Here is a 14,814-nt window from a genome sequence, read left to right on the forward strand (position 1 = left end):
TGCCCATCCATTACAAGTTTTGTGGAAAATAGTGCTGTTCTACTTTTTATTATGGAAATTTTCAAACACAAAAATTGAGCAAAGAATTTCTACCTGTCATTCACTGGATTCAACAGTCAGCAGCATTTGCAATCTTGTTAGATCTCTCTCTCCACCTTTTTTCTTTAAAAAATATTTATTTATTTATTTTATTTTTTACAGAGACAGAGAGTGAGTCAGAGAGGGATAGACAGGGACAGACAGACAGGAACGAAGAGAGATGAGAAGCATCAATCATTAGTTTTTAATTGCGCGTCGCAACACCTTAGTTGTTCATTGACTGCCCTCTCATATGTGCCTTGACCGGGGGCCTTCAGCAGACCGAGTAATCCCTTGCTGGAGCCAGTGACCTTGTGTTCAAGGTGGTGGGATTTTGCTCAAACCAGATGAGCCCGCACTCAAGCTAGCGACCTCAGGGTCTCGAACCTGGGTCCTCTGCATCCCAGTCTGACGCTCTATCCACTGTGCCACCGCCTGGTTAGGCTAAAAAATATTTTTTATTTATTCATTTTAGAGAGAAGAGAGAGAAGGGGGGGAAGAGCAGGAAGCATCAACTTGACCAGGCAAGCCCAGAGTTTCAAACTGGTGACCTCAGCATTCCAGGTAAAGGCTTTATTCACTGCACCACCACAGGTTTGGCGTCTCTCTTGCCTTTTTAAAGAGTAAATTTCAGACTTCTCGTTATTTACCACCCTTAAATGGTTCAGTATGCATCTCTACTTGATAAGGTTTTGAAAAAAAAATTTTATTTCAAAATAATCATAGTCTGACCAGGCGGTGGTGCAGTGGATAGAGCATCGGACTGGGATGCAGAGGACCCAGGTTCAAAACCCCGAGGTTGTCGGCTTGAGCTCGGGGTCATAGACGTGACCCCATGGTTGCTGTTTGAGCCCAAGGTCGCTGGCTTGAGCAAAGGGTCACTCTCTCTGCTGTAGCCCCCCCCCCCCCCCCCCCCCCCGTCCCACAGTCAAGGCACATATGAGAAAGCAACCAATGAACAACTAAGGTGCCGCAACAAAGAACTGATGCTTCTCATCTCTCCCTTCCTGTCTGTCCCTATTTTCCTCTCTGTGTCTCTCTGTGTCTCTGTCACACACACACCAAAATAATAATAATTGTAGACTCACAGGAAGTTGCAAAAATAGTACATGGAGTCCCACTACCCTTCTTCCCCCTCATGGTGACGTAATCGCCATAGGACAATAGCAAAACCAGGAAGTGGGCATTAATACAATACTAGTAACTAGACTACAGGCATTACTCAGTTTTCACTGTTATTACGTGTATGTAGTTCTTTGTGATTTTATCACCTGTAAACTCATGTAGCCACCACCACCATCAGGATACAAAGAAACTCACCACCTGGAGGGAACTCCCTAAGTTCCCTCTCTGTATTTGTGCACACCTTTGATGTTCTCTGCCAGCAACTCCCCTGTTCTCTGTCTTTATAGATTTGTCATATAATGGGAATCGGGCAGTAAGTGGCTTTTTGGGATTGGCTGTTTTCAGTAAACCACGTGTCCTGAGCTCCATAGGTAGTTGTTCCTTTTTGTTGCTGAGCAGTTTTCCATGGTCTGGGTGCACCAGTGTCAAACCTTTCAGCTGTTGAAGGACATTTGGATTGCTTCCAGGTTTTGGCAATTACGGATGCAGCTGCTTTGAACATAACTTTTCATTTCCTTAGGATAAACGTATAAGAGTGATTACTGGGTTGTATGGTAAGTGAATGTTAAGTCCGATAAGCTGCTTTTCATAAGAGGCTGTTTTCCAGAGTGGCTTTACCATTTTGTATTCCCACCAGCAGTGTGCGTGAGATTGTTTCTCTACATCTTCGCCAGCATTTGGTGTGTCATTATTTTTTATTTATAAGTGTGTAATGATAACTCATTGTGGTTTTAGCTTGCTTTTTTCTAATGGCTGATGATGTTAAACATCCTTTATTTATGTATTTATTGAGTGTGTATACTTTTTAAAAAAATTTTCCGTTGATATGAGAAAGAGGAGCAAGAGAGGAGAAGAAGGCAAGGGGGAGAGAGAGAGAGAGAGAGCGAGAAGCATTAACTTGTTCTATTTACTTGTGCACTCATTGGTTGCTTCTCATATATGCCCTGACCAGGGATTGAACTTGTGACCTCAGTGTACCGTGACGACATTCTCTTCTCTGAGCCACCTGGCCAGGGCCATATATCCTTCTTGAGTGAAATGTTTATTATGTCTTTGCCCATCTTCTAGTTTGATTTTTTTTTATTGTTGAGCTTTGCCCATTTTTTAAAAATTTATTAATTTTAGAGAAAGTGGAAGGCAGAGGGAGACAGGGAAACATGAATCTGTTTCTGCGTATGCCCTTATCCAGGATCAGACTGGCAAGCCCTGCGTGTTGGGACATGCTCTACAACTGAGCTATCTGCCAGGGCGGGCTTTGACCATTCTTGCTGTATTCCAGATGTGAGTCATTTGTCACACATGTGACTTGCAAATGTTTTCTTTCACCATGTGGCTTGTCTTTTCAATCTCTTCCCAGAGTCACAGTGTAAGTTTTTACTTTTTGTAAAGTCCAATCAGCCAGTTTTTCCTTTTATGGGTCATGCTTTTGGTGTCAAGTCTAGGAACACTGCCCAGCACTTAGTTTCAAAGATTTTTCTCCTGTGTCCTCTACAAGTTTTATAATCTTACATTTTACATTTAAGTCTGTAATCCATTGTGAATTAATTTTTGTATATGATGTAAGGATTAAGGTTAATTTTTTATTTTTGCCTCTGAATGTCCAATTGTTTCAGCACTGTTTATTGAAAAAAATTATTCTTCCTGCCTGATCTGTGGTGGCGCAGTGGATAAAGCGTTGATCTGGAATGCTGAGGTCACCAGTTCGAAACCCTGGGCTTGCCCAGGTCAGGGCACATACAAGAAGCAACTACTATGAGTTGATGCTTCCCGTTTCTCTCCCCACCTCCCTGCTCTCTCTAAAAAACAATAAATAATATTTAAAAAAATTAAAAAGAAATTATTCTTCCTCCATTGATAAGGACTTTTATGTTTACATTCCCACCCTGTCGTTATCACACCTGACCAAATTGACAAGAATTCCATATGGTAACTATTTCTGAGCTGTCTTTTAATTACTGGTTTGTTAGCATCAGGACCCAACAAGGTCCACACATTACATTTAGTTGCAGTGTCTCTTGAGTCTCTTTTTCTGTAACAATCCCTCAACCGCCTTAGTTGATAAACTGCTAATTCATTTGAAAAACCAGGTCAGGTGTCCTACAGACTGTTCTGTGGTCCAGATTTGTCTGCTACTTGCTAATGGCCTCATTTAACCTGTTTCACTAGCATTGGTATTTCCTGGGTAATGATGATTAGGTCTAGAGGCTTGTTTCAATCCCAGTTCACTTTTTGGGCAAGGGTCCTTCTGAGAGGTGGTGCTGTGTGCTTCCCGTGCAGGCAGTTGGGAGGCTCAAAACTTCCAGTGCCCCGTTTTAGTGATGTTGATCTTGACTGTGGGTTCACCTACGGGGCCTGATCTGTTTCTTTTCAAGTTCCCCGTCAGCCTTTCACCTAGTGGTTGATCATAACATCCATTGATGACCTATGTCTACACCCATTATTTGTGAGAGGAGTTGTGAAACGGTCATTTTTAAATTTTATCATTCTGTTTCCTTTTCTTAAGGGGATTTAAGTAAAGCAGAACAGCTCCCTTGTCAATTATGTAGTTACCCTGAAATATTATAGATGAAGAAACTGGGTCCAAAAGGTGAAGTCATTTGCCCAAGCTAGCAGGTGGTGGAGTGTGGTGGGAATCCTGTTTGGTGACTGCAAAGCTGAAGCTTGGCTATTCCACTTAAATACTCTATCCCAAAGTCCCCACCATTTTGAAGCCTTCCCTGACCCTCTCCCAGCGGTGGCCAAGGCAGTGGGTGCTGCCTTCAGCTCCCTTCATGCTGGGCACTCACCTCTCGTGGCATGCAGTGGGGTCAGGCCTCCAGGTTGCCCTTGTTGCATAGAGCAAGTGTGTGGATGAGGTCTGAGCTCCCTGAGGCCGAGACTGGGTCTCCCAGAACCCAGCATAGTGTCCAGCGGCCTCAGGACAGCATGGATGGAAATATGATCCCAGCATCTCCCCTCAGGGCTCTATGCTATGTTCCTGGCAAAGTTTAACATTTGGTCAATTAAGATAGTGGGACCTGCCAGAGCATCTGGGGCTCTGAGCTCTGTGCATCCTTCCCACATCAGGGTGCCCAGACTGTATTGAAGGAGGGGAGCCATAGAGGCCTTTCTGCAAGCCCCTTCCCTAGGGGAGCGAGGGGCTGCACAGCCAGCACTGTCCTTGCCTCTACAAGGTCTGGGGGCTGTGCAGGCCAGCGTCCTGCTTGTTTTATTTATTTTTAAGATTTTATTTCTTGATTATAGAGAGAGCAGGAAGTATCAACTCATAGTTGCTTCATTAGTTGTTCATTGATTGCTTGTTGTATGTGCTTTTACCAGGCAAGCCCAGGGCTTTGAACTGGCAACCTCAGCGTTCCAGGTCAACGCTTTATCCACTGTGCCACCACAGGTCAGGCATGTCCTGCTTACTTGTGAAACCTGGGAAGGCAAGAGATCTTTTCCAGGTAGATGCCTGTCCTAAGTGCGAAGATTGAGAACCCAGTGCCCATACCCCCACCTGTACCTGCACAGATGCACATTGTGAATAGTTTGTGGAGTCTAGCACTGGGTGCTGTCTGGGTCCAGGCAGCAGGGCGAGCTCTAGGGACAGTCTTCACAGAACTGCCATCACCTGCTTCTCCTGGGCACCAGGGGCATGCATCTGTGGGTCACAATATTGCTTTAAGTACTTATGGACGGATATTGTGAAAACCCTTGAATCATTTGATGCTACCCCAGGGGGCTGCAAATCCAAGTTCCACGTTGGTTTTTACATTTCACAGGTGTATAAAATGTTATTTACTTCAAAGTTCCTATGAGAAAACACTAGAGATAACATTTGGGGAAAGGATTTGTAAATCACAGGGCATGGCATAACAACATGGCAGGCACGGGTCAGGCCACAGAAGCCTCTCAGCGACGTGGCCTCCCCTCCCTGTGGGCCCTCCTTCCCGTCCCGTGAGGACAGTCTTACAGCTGTGGTAGGACAAGCACGCTGGGGGGAGGTGCTGGGGTGGAGGGCCGCTCATCCAGGGCTCATCCAGGCCCTGTGGGGAGACAGCGTGTTTGTAGGACCTGAGCTTGAGCCCTAGCTCCAATTTTGGGGCGAGTCACCCACCTTCTTTTTGTGTGAACTGGATTTCTTCTTGGGAACTGGATGACCTACTTGAAGAAAGTGAGAAAACCTTGCATGTCAAGTGTCACTGGGGTTAAGAGAGAGACACTTGAGTGTGAGTGATAAAGCCCCAGGAAGAAGCTGGGCCTGGAGGCTGCTGGTGCCTTCTCCTGTGGGCAGGGTCAGAGCTCCGCGGTGCCCCTGGCTGGGTAGCTGCTGGAGACCACACAGGGGCCTCTCAACACTGCCTTTAGAACTAAACAGCCTTGACACATGGCACCCCTGCCCAGAAGGTGAGGATTCAGGAGGCTTTGTATTTCCTCTGCCCCCCACCTCTTTCCAGTTCCCCTTGTGTTTGTTCATTTAATTTGGGTTGATAAACAAAGATGATGATTTACAACCCAAGTCTTTTTTAAAGAAATATTTCTGGCACTGATTTTCAATTTTGCAACCATTTTTACAGGAACTATTCTTGGACTTGTCACTGTGCGTCTTTTTCAAAGCTTTCCACCATTCTTTATATAGACTTCCTCTTCATTTTTGAGTTTCTTTATATAGATACCTTCTCCATTTTTGGTTTCTAATCCAGGTACATCTCTTGGTTGGTGTGTTAGAGATCACTTATTTTTACAGGAAAATAGAAATGTAAAGGGCTCTCCTAGGGTGAAGCCTGCAGCTAAGAGCAGGCATGGTATAGCTGGTGGCAGAGGATATGGGAGGCCTTGGGGAGGGCCGGGGCAAAGTCGGGAAGTGTGGGGAGACACCATCAGGTTAGGCTATGGGCCCAGGTGCATGCCAGGGAGGTCCAGGGAAACTTCCCATTGGTGTCACTGTGTTCGGAAATTGTAAGAGGTCATGTGGGCTTCCATTAGGGTTCAGGCTGTGACAATTGGGTTTTGGGGTTTAACCATTTTCTGGATCAGGCAGCGGAGGCCCTCTGGTGCCAAGTGAACCTGTATGGGGGCACAGGGCTGGTTGGAGGGGGATCTGGGACTTGAGCTCCAGCCAGGGCTCTTTCCACAGTGTCCACACTCTCCGCTTTGCATCCCTTTCAGCAGTGGGCAGATGGTCCTCTGGTCGCATTGCAGGGTATTTCCAGAGGTTGTGATTCCAGAGGAGTTACTTTTCCAGGGTTTCTGCTGCAGGAAGATTTGGTGACTCTAGGATGGTGTTGACCAGCCTGTCAACAGGTGGCAGCACTGAGGGGGATGCCTTGCAGGGCCGTGGGTACAGGAGCACAGGATCAGCCAGCCCTCCCAGGAGCATTCCAACTCTTTGAAAGTCATTCCAGCCTCCATCCCGGTGTTGGTCCCCGTTTGTAAACTTAGAAGGAGAGGCCTAACAACAGCTCTTCCTTTCGCGATATCTAGGTTACTTTTTAACGTGAAATTATTAATTTGTTGTCACAGAGACTGAAGTTGCCAGTAGGAAGTGCTGAGACATGGGAGCCCCCTGGGTAACTGCACAGGTCCCTGTAATGCTGGCACTGGCCCGCCTGTCCCTCTTTACTCTCCCACCCAGCATTTTCCTTTATGTTAATTCTTCAACTCTGTTCTTTGCTTCTCTGTGAAGTACCTCACATTCTTTTTGAAATAAGGAGTGAAAATCAATAGATGATAAAGTAAATGTTATAAATGACTCAGTGCTGAGCTTGGTGCTGGAGGCTCAAGGACAGAAGGAAGTGTGCTCTTGCCTCAAAGCGGGACAGCCTTACGAGGATAAACACGTGTGGGCACGAAGGGTGGTACATGAGCCGAAATAAAAGGTGGGCAGTGTGGCGGCACACACAGTGGGAAGGGTTTAGAGAGTCTCTAAAACAGCAAGGTGGATGGGAGGAATGGGTGCCAGCCACTGGGAAACTGGGGAGAAAGGGGAAAGAGAAGGTGCAAGTTCTTCGAGATGGCTAGAGTGATAAATGGTCTTACTAGAGTGGGAATATCAGGATGCATGGATCTGGCAGGAATTTACTGAGCACCTACTGTGCTTGGCACTCTTCCAGGTACTGGAGGTCCAGTTGTGAGTAGAGCAGAGCCCCTGCTCTCAGGGAGCTCATGTCTGATGAAAGGAGGCAGACAATTAACAAATAAGTGAGTCAATTTGTTTGTCAGATGGCCGTGAGTGCCCTGGAGAAAAGTAAAGCAAGAACAGGGGCCAGGAGCCCCTGTGTTTGGGAAGGGGTTACCCTGTTTGGGAGGCTGGTCAGAGGAGAGACCTAAGAAGTGCTGGGCAGAGACGAGCATGCACAGGCCTGAGGTGGGAGCAGGCTTGGCACGTTCAAGGGTAGCAGGATGTGACTGGAGTAGAGGATCAGGGTGGGCATTGTAGGAGGAGAGATGCAGTCAGAGCCGCAGAGGGCCCCCTGAGCAGTCTAGGCCATGGCAGGGACGGCAGCTTCTGCTCTTGAAGGAAATGAGAGCTTTTGGAGAGTTCTGAGCAGAGGGGCTGGTCTGGCTCCCATCTTATAAGGTTCACACAGTTGCTGGGTGGGGACCGGAGAGCAGGAATGAGGACAGGAGCAGAAAGGCTGGTCACAAGCTTACCCCATTAATTTAGGGTAGACACAGTAAATCTAGGGCCAGCTTGTGATGGCTGGGGCCAGGGTGAAGTGGTCAGAGTCTGGACACATTTTGCAGGTGGATGTAGAGACCTGAGACATTCTCTTTAACACTGCTGCTTGTCCCAGGAGGAGGCTCACATTGTGGTTTCCTCTCTCTAGGCCAGATCGTCGCTTACTCCCAGGGTTTCTCTCAGGGAGCCCCCTGCTGCTGGACACCATGACGGTGAGGGGGGCCGCATTGGCCCCGGATCCAGCGTTGCCCACCACTGCGGCAGCCTCGCCTAGCGTCTCTGAGATCCCTGAGGGCAGCCCCACAGCCATGGAGCAGCCCATGTTCCTGATGACGACAGCGGCTCAGGCCATCTCCGGTTTCTTTGTTTGGACTGCTCTGCTCATCACCTGCCACCAGGTACCAGGGCCTGTCAGGAGTCGAGCCTGAAAGCCCTCTAGAAGGATCCTGAGAGGTTTCTAATCCAACAAAGTACTAGTTAGAGTAGGGCCAGTTGTGCTACATGAACCCCATAATCTCCAGAGCTTCTGGTAGAGGTTGATTTCTTGCTCACGTCCCAGCCCCAAACAGGTCAGGTCCCATTTGGTGGCTCAAGCATCTTGCAGCTTCAGGGCATCATCCTTCTGACCACTGGGAGGAGGGACATGTGGGGCAGGCACTCTGGATATTTTACCTTTCTTGATCCAGAAATGACACTCATCACTTCTGCTCACCTTCCACGGGCCAGAACAAGTCATGTGCTCAGCCTGAGCTGCAGGGAGTCTGGGGCCTGTGCACAAGCATGTGATTGTCACTGATCCCTTTGCAGATGAGAGAATTGAGACCTAGAGGAAGAAGGGAAGGGGACTGACTGGTCTTGTCACGTATAGGTCGGTGGCAGAGCTGGGGTAGAAGTCAAGTCTTCTGTCGTCTGTGTCCCGTCCCCACCCCACCCCCACCTCCCCACACATGTGCTCACAGGCCCAGAGGAGCCTGGCGTGGGCTGAAACGCGCCTTGGCTGCCTGAGGAAGGAAAGGTTTGATGACGAGAGGCTGAGCCCGTTAGGGTCCCCTGTCAGCTCCTTGCCCACTGCCCTGTGTTCCCCATCCCTTCTAGAACCCACTTGCTTCCAAGGCAGTTGTCTCATTGTAGAGAGGGAATATTTTCTTTTCTTGAGCCTAGAGCTCGCTTGGGCCAAGTGTGAAGTCATGAAAGCTGGGATGGGAGGTGGGTGGCTGGGACGCGGGGCAGGTGGCTGGGGTGCGGATCATGGCGAGAGCAGTTCTTAGCACTTGTTGTAGTTTTTATTTTCCCTCTGCTTTCTAAGACTTGCATCTTATTGTCCCAATTTCCCAGTGAAACAGGAGCACTGCCTCTGGTACACAGCGGGGAAAGTAAGACACCAGATGAGAACATCACTGCAGCCACTTGGCCAGGAAGCACTTCCCCCTCTGTGGCAGTGAGGGTCCCATCTGTCCCAGCCTGTGTGCCATAGTTAGTTAAGGGATGGGGCCCACTGCCTGCTTTAGACCCCCATGCTTGTCCCAGGCCCCCATGCTTTAGCCCCATGGCCCACGGATCAGGTGTTTAGGAAGGTGGAGGTGGGGACACACACCGACAGTTTCCTTGACCCACACAAACCTGGCTGTGCACAAGGGTCCCAGGTGCTTGCTGCAGCTAAGTTCCTCAGCCCATCCTCGACTCTGATTTGGACAGTTTTGGGTGTGGTCTCATGCCCCTGTGGCTGTGAGGCCGGCCTTGGTGTCACTGCCTGCACCCCACAACTCTGCACCCTGTGATCTGATGCTCACAGCGACCTCACACCAGAACTTTCATCATCCCGTTTTACAGAGGGGGAGGCTGAGACTCAGGGTTGAGCAACTCGGTCACAGAACTAGTATGTGGCAGAGCTAGATATCCCCTTGGCCGGCCTCCTCCTGTGGAGGCTTCTGGCTGATGCGCCCCCTCTGCCCTCAGATCTACATGCACCTGCGCTGCTACAGCTGCCCCAATGAACAGCGCTACATTGTCCGCATCCTCTTCATTGTGCCCATCTACGCCTTCGACTCCTGGCTCAGCCTCCTCTTCTTCACCAACGACCAGTACTACGTCTACTTCGGCACTGTGCGCGACTGCTACGAGGGTGAGGACGTGTGGGCGGGTGCCCGGGAGGGCCCAGCCGGGTAGAGCCCCTCCTGCTGGCACTCAGGAGACACAAGCCTGTCTGCCGGGTTCCTCCTTGGGGGGGCCACCCTTCACTTTACCCACCTCAGGGTTTCCATCCAGGCCCAAATCAACAGGTAACAGCACAGGTGTAGCTAGAGCAGTGGTTCTCAACCTTTCTAATGCCGTGACCTCGCAATACAGTTCCTCATGTTGCGGTGACCCCAAACCAAAAAATAATTTTGGTGGCTACTTCATAACTGTAATTTTGCTACAGTTATGATTCGGAATGTAAATACCTGATATGCATTATGTATTTTCCGATGGCTTTAGGCGACCCCGCTGGGGTCGCGACCCACAGGTTGAGAACCGCTGAGCTAGTCTTACCTTGCAGACGCCCTTTGTGCTGTGGCTCCCAGAGCACAGCACAGATCCCTCTTCATCTGTGTCTCATTTCTCAGTTCTGGTGTCTCATTGTCTCGTATGGAATGTGGGGCAGCAAATGAGTGGTCCGTTTGTAGATAGAAACTCCAGGTACAGACGGGTTGGGTTTATTCAGGGGTTTATTCATGGCATTGGCAGGGCTGGGCCTCCCTCCTCATGGTTCTTAGTTCTGAGGACTTTGTCCCAGGAGGAGCGTTACTGTGCCACCCAAGGTGACTCACTGCCTTTTGGGGTCTTTGTTCTTGCATATGATATAGAAGCATCACCTGCTCTGGTACTGAGCACCAAGCAAAGGCCAGGCCCATTGCTAGGCGCTGGCCTGCAGGGAGGAATGCCGGCCCTTACCCTGCCTACCTTTGAAGAGTCTGTGCCACCTGCACAGTCACCACAGGTACAGGCACACTATCTCACAGGGCCCAGCGGCCCCGGCCTGGGGAGGACAGGGAGCCGAGACTTAGAGAATGAGTTGGTGTCTGTCAGGGGGAGGCTGAGGAGGAGAATCCATTCTGTGCCAGAGGAGAGCTAAATCGCAGGGGAGGGAGGAATCCCAGTATGCCCCCCAGGGGTGGGGAGAGCTGCATGGGCTGGGCAGGGGGAGTGTGGTGGCAGGAGTGGGGATTGCATTGGGAGGCAAGAACAGGGACATACACAGACTTGCAGGCCATACAGAGAAATTTAGATCTTTCTTACTGTTTGTTGATATGTAGGAGTATGATGTGGTAGAAAATTGCAGGTTACAAAAGTCTCCAAGTGGGAAGGAGGGAGAGGAGAGGCCAGAGGCCCCAGCACGGGTCACAGCCCAGCAGGGTCAGGGTGGGAGGTCCTTGGATTCAAGATCCTCGCTGTGATGTTCACCCTTCTCTTATGGTCGTACATTTTCCTGTCACCATTTGTACCTGCACTGCTGGTTTTTGGTAGAGTGACCAGACGCGGGCTTTTTTGTGCTGTGGCCAGTCATCTCTTACTATGACCAATTATCTCCTTCGCTGACCTGGGAGGGCTTTGTCCTTGGCCCTGGGCTTCATGGATATTGGAGTCTCTGTTCCAGTTCCATTCTGAACCTCTGTATCCCAGAGGACTCACAGGGCACAGGAAATGCTTTGTACTTGGTGAGGAAATTCAGGCACCCAGCACACTGCACGCCACGTGCTCCTTCAGCCACACTTGCCTCCTTCCTGGCCTGAGCACATCAGGTGTTTGCCCAGGGCCTGCAACGCTCTTCAGTCAGCTCCTCCTTCTCCCCTCAACCCCCCCTCCCCATCCTCCTCCCTTATCTTGACTCCGGTGTCTCTCAGAGAGGCCTTCCTAGACTCCCAGTGCTCTGTCCATGTCCTCATGGCCGTGCCGTGGTTTGCAGTTAAGTGCATCCTCGGTTTCTTCTCATCTCCCTGAGTAGACCATTAGCTCTGCGAGAGCAGGAATGGGTGGGTAGAAAGCTGATGCCGGCAGAGCTGGGCACACAGTAGGTGCACACTCACTCTGGGTCTTTTGATTGAATAAGAAATTTATGAAACATCTGTTCTGTACCTAGTATTCATCCACTGGGGCTCATTAAATTCCCTGACTAGTGCCCCTGTCCAGCTCTGCCAGGTGAGGATGCTGAGACCAGGTGAGACTAGTGCCTGATGTTCCTGGAAGCAGCACAGTCCCCAGGGAAACTTCTGGGTGCCTGGGGAGCCACAGAGGTTGGGGTTGAAGAAGGCGAACCCAGGAATCCTTTTCCATTCAGCTACCTGCTTTGCAGAAGTGCCCAAGAGCAGCCTCTGCCCACTTGTTCCTTCAGAACCAAAAAGCTGTCCCTTGCCAAGTGGCCTCCCCTCTGTGGTCAGGGGGCAGGCCCTGAAAACTGGGTGCATGGCAGAGAGGACACAGCCAGGGAGCCTCCGTATCATCTTCACTCCTGGCATCTGAGGTGGCAGCAAATGGTTGGCGGTTCTTCCCACTCCCGAAGCTTCTTTGTTCAGGCCTTGCCTGCCTGGGCCCCGTTCCAGGCCATGGAAAGTTTCTCGCAGGAGGCTGCATTGCCTAGCAGTTCTGTTGTCCCGTGGGTCCCTCCCCGGGGAGTTTACGAACAGGGCAGCAGCTTCCTTGAAGTCCAGGCTGCTTTAGTTCACCAGCTTGTGGTGTCTGAGCTGGTGGGCTTGGCCCTGGCCGTGCCCTTTCCTGCACCTCTGCTCAGTGTCTTGGGCCCTCCCCCATTGTTCCTGTATCTGCAAGTGCTGCAGCTGCCCTGCGGGACTTGCCCCTGCAGGCTTGGTGATAGAGTGCCCCTTCAAGTTCAGAAGAGCCCCCTATTCGTTCCACGCTTCCTGCTTAGTCTCCTGAGGCCCTGGAAGGGCAGAAATGGATGAACTGGTTCGCAGAACTCCCTGCTCCACGTCTAGCCAGGCTCTCTGCTGGCCAGTAGGCAGACATTTGCTTTTCTTCTAAACAAAATTAAAACAGCTAACATTTACTTTTATTAAGGTCATGCATGCATATGTTTGAAACAGGCTGCCCCAACCCCTCATCCCAAGTTCACTGCACTTTCAACTCTTTATAAACTATTTTTTCCTAGAATAACCTAAAAATATGCTTATGCTGTTGTTTCTTGGTTTTTCAATTTTATGTAGTGTTAGGTAGTGACTTTCTACTCTGGAAGGTTTTTGATTTAGAGGCTTACCTTCAATTGTACACATCCACACCCTTTTTTTTTTCTCTTTTAATGAAACTATATACAGTTTTTTTCTAAGTCAGCGTTTCATGTTTGCATTATTACGTTTGTAAATATTGTTCAAATGTGAGCCTTCTGGTGTCCCGGGGTGACATTTCCTTGTACGACTTTGCTTTTTCTCTGCTTACTACTTGTCTTGCTTTTTGGTTTACTCTGTTTTGTCTCTATCATTAATTTGTGCCCAAAGGCTTTACTGAATAAAACAAAAGCCCTGTCTGCATGAGACACACTGGTACATCTGCTGGCTGTGTTTTCCCTGGTGCTGATCCTCCGGGAGCCCTGCCCTTCTTGGTCTGGGCTGGAACCGCTCCGCTTGTCCTGGGACTCGCCTTCTCCGTCATCCCCGGAATCCTGGACCCCTCTCCTGTGCTGAGCCACCTGTTCCCTGGCTGCCATTTTTCCCTTGTTCGTGATTTGCTCACTCCTTTAAAAAGAGCACATCTTCCAGGAGCTTCCTGAGAAGAAGCATGCATGGGATGGGAGTTCTAGTTTTTTGAATTTTAGTATATATGACATCTATATCTGATTAGTTTTCAATGGGAATGCAGTTCTAAGTTGGAAATCATTTTCCTTCTGATTTTTTTTCTCCCTCTAAATTTTGAAGGCATGTTTTTCATTGTCTTTTAGCTTCCAGTGTTGTTTTTGGAAAGTCTGCCAGCAGACTTTCACACATCAGAATCCAGTTCTGATGTGTGTGTGTGTGTTTGTGTTTGTGTGTGTGTGTATGTGTGTGTGTGAGAGAGAGAGAGAGAGAGAGACCAACACATAAGAAGGGAGAAAGGTGGCCCTGGCCGGTTGGCTCAGTGGTAGAGCGTCAGCCTGGCGTGCGGAAGTCCCAGGTTCGATTCCCGGCCAGGGCACACAGGAGAGGCGCCCATCTGCTTCTCCACCCCTCCCCCCTCCTTCCTCTCTGTCTCTCTCTTCCCCTCCCGCAGCCGAGGCTCTGTTGGAGCAAAAGATGGCCCGGGCTCTGGGGATGGCTCCATGGCCTCTGCCCCAGGTGCTAGAGTGGCTCTGGTCGCGACAGAGCGATGCCCTGGATGGGCAGAGCATCACCCCCTGGTGGGCATGCCAGGAGGATCCCGGTCAGGCGCATGCGGGAGTCTGTCTGACTGCCTCCTCGTTTCCAGCTTCAGAAAAATACAAAAAAAAAAAAAAAAAAAAGAAGGGAGAAAGGCCTCAGCCAGTTGGCTCAGTGGTAGAGCGTCAGCCCAGTGGGTGGAAGTCCCGGGTTCAGTTCCCAGCCAGGGCACTCAGGAGAAGCACCCATCTGCTTCTCCACTTTCCCCCCTCTCATTTCTATCTCTCTCTTCCCCTCCTGCAGCCAAGGCTCCATTGGAGCAAGGTTGGCCCGAGCAGTGAGGATGGCTCCGTGGGCTCCGCCTTAGGTACTAGAAATGGCACTGGTTGCAACAGAGCAACGCCCCCTAGTGGGCGTGCCAGGTGGATCTCAGTCAAGCACATGTGGGAATCTGTCTCTCTGTCTCCCTGCTTCTCACTTCAGAAAAATAAAAATAAAAAAGAAGAAGGGAGAAAGATGAGAAGCATCCACTTATAGTTGTGCCACCTTAGTTGTTCATTGATTGCTTTCTCATACATGCCTTGACTGGGGAGGCTTTAGCTGAGCCAGTGACCTTGGGCTCAAGCCAGT

The 14,814-nt window shown here is 49.8% G+C and overlaps 1 protein-coding gene across 4 annotated transcripts in view; it reads left to right on the top strand.

Moving 5' to 3' along the window:
* The window catches only part of TMEM184B (transmembrane protein 184B), a 53,714-nt gene that overhangs the window by 19,408 nt on the left and 19,492 nt on the right, over window positions 1-14,814 (top strand). For 3 of the 4 annotated variants that reach the window (XM_066258292.1, XM_066258275.1, XM_066258285.1), the window contains exons 2-3: window positions 8,013-8,262; window positions 9,821-9,986. In XM_066258292.1, the coding sequence (XP_066114389.1) occupies window positions 8,071-8,262; window positions 9,821-9,986 (358 nt within the window). In that variant the 5' untranslated portion in view covers window positions 8,013-8,070. Of the gene's footprint in view, window positions 1-4,521; window positions 4,647-8,012; window positions 8,263-9,820; window positions 9,987-14,814 lie in introns of all 4 variants that reach the window. The other variant, XM_066258302.1, reaches the window with a different exon arrangement.

Source organism: Saccopteryx bilineata, chromosome 1 (genome assembly GCF_036850765.1).
Source record: "Saccopteryx bilineata isolate mSacBil1 chromosome 1, mSacBil1_pri_phased_curated, whole genome shotgun sequence".
Taxonomy (NCBI): domain Eukaryota; kingdom Metazoa; phylum Chordata; class Mammalia; order Chiroptera; family Emballonuridae; genus Saccopteryx; species Saccopteryx bilineata.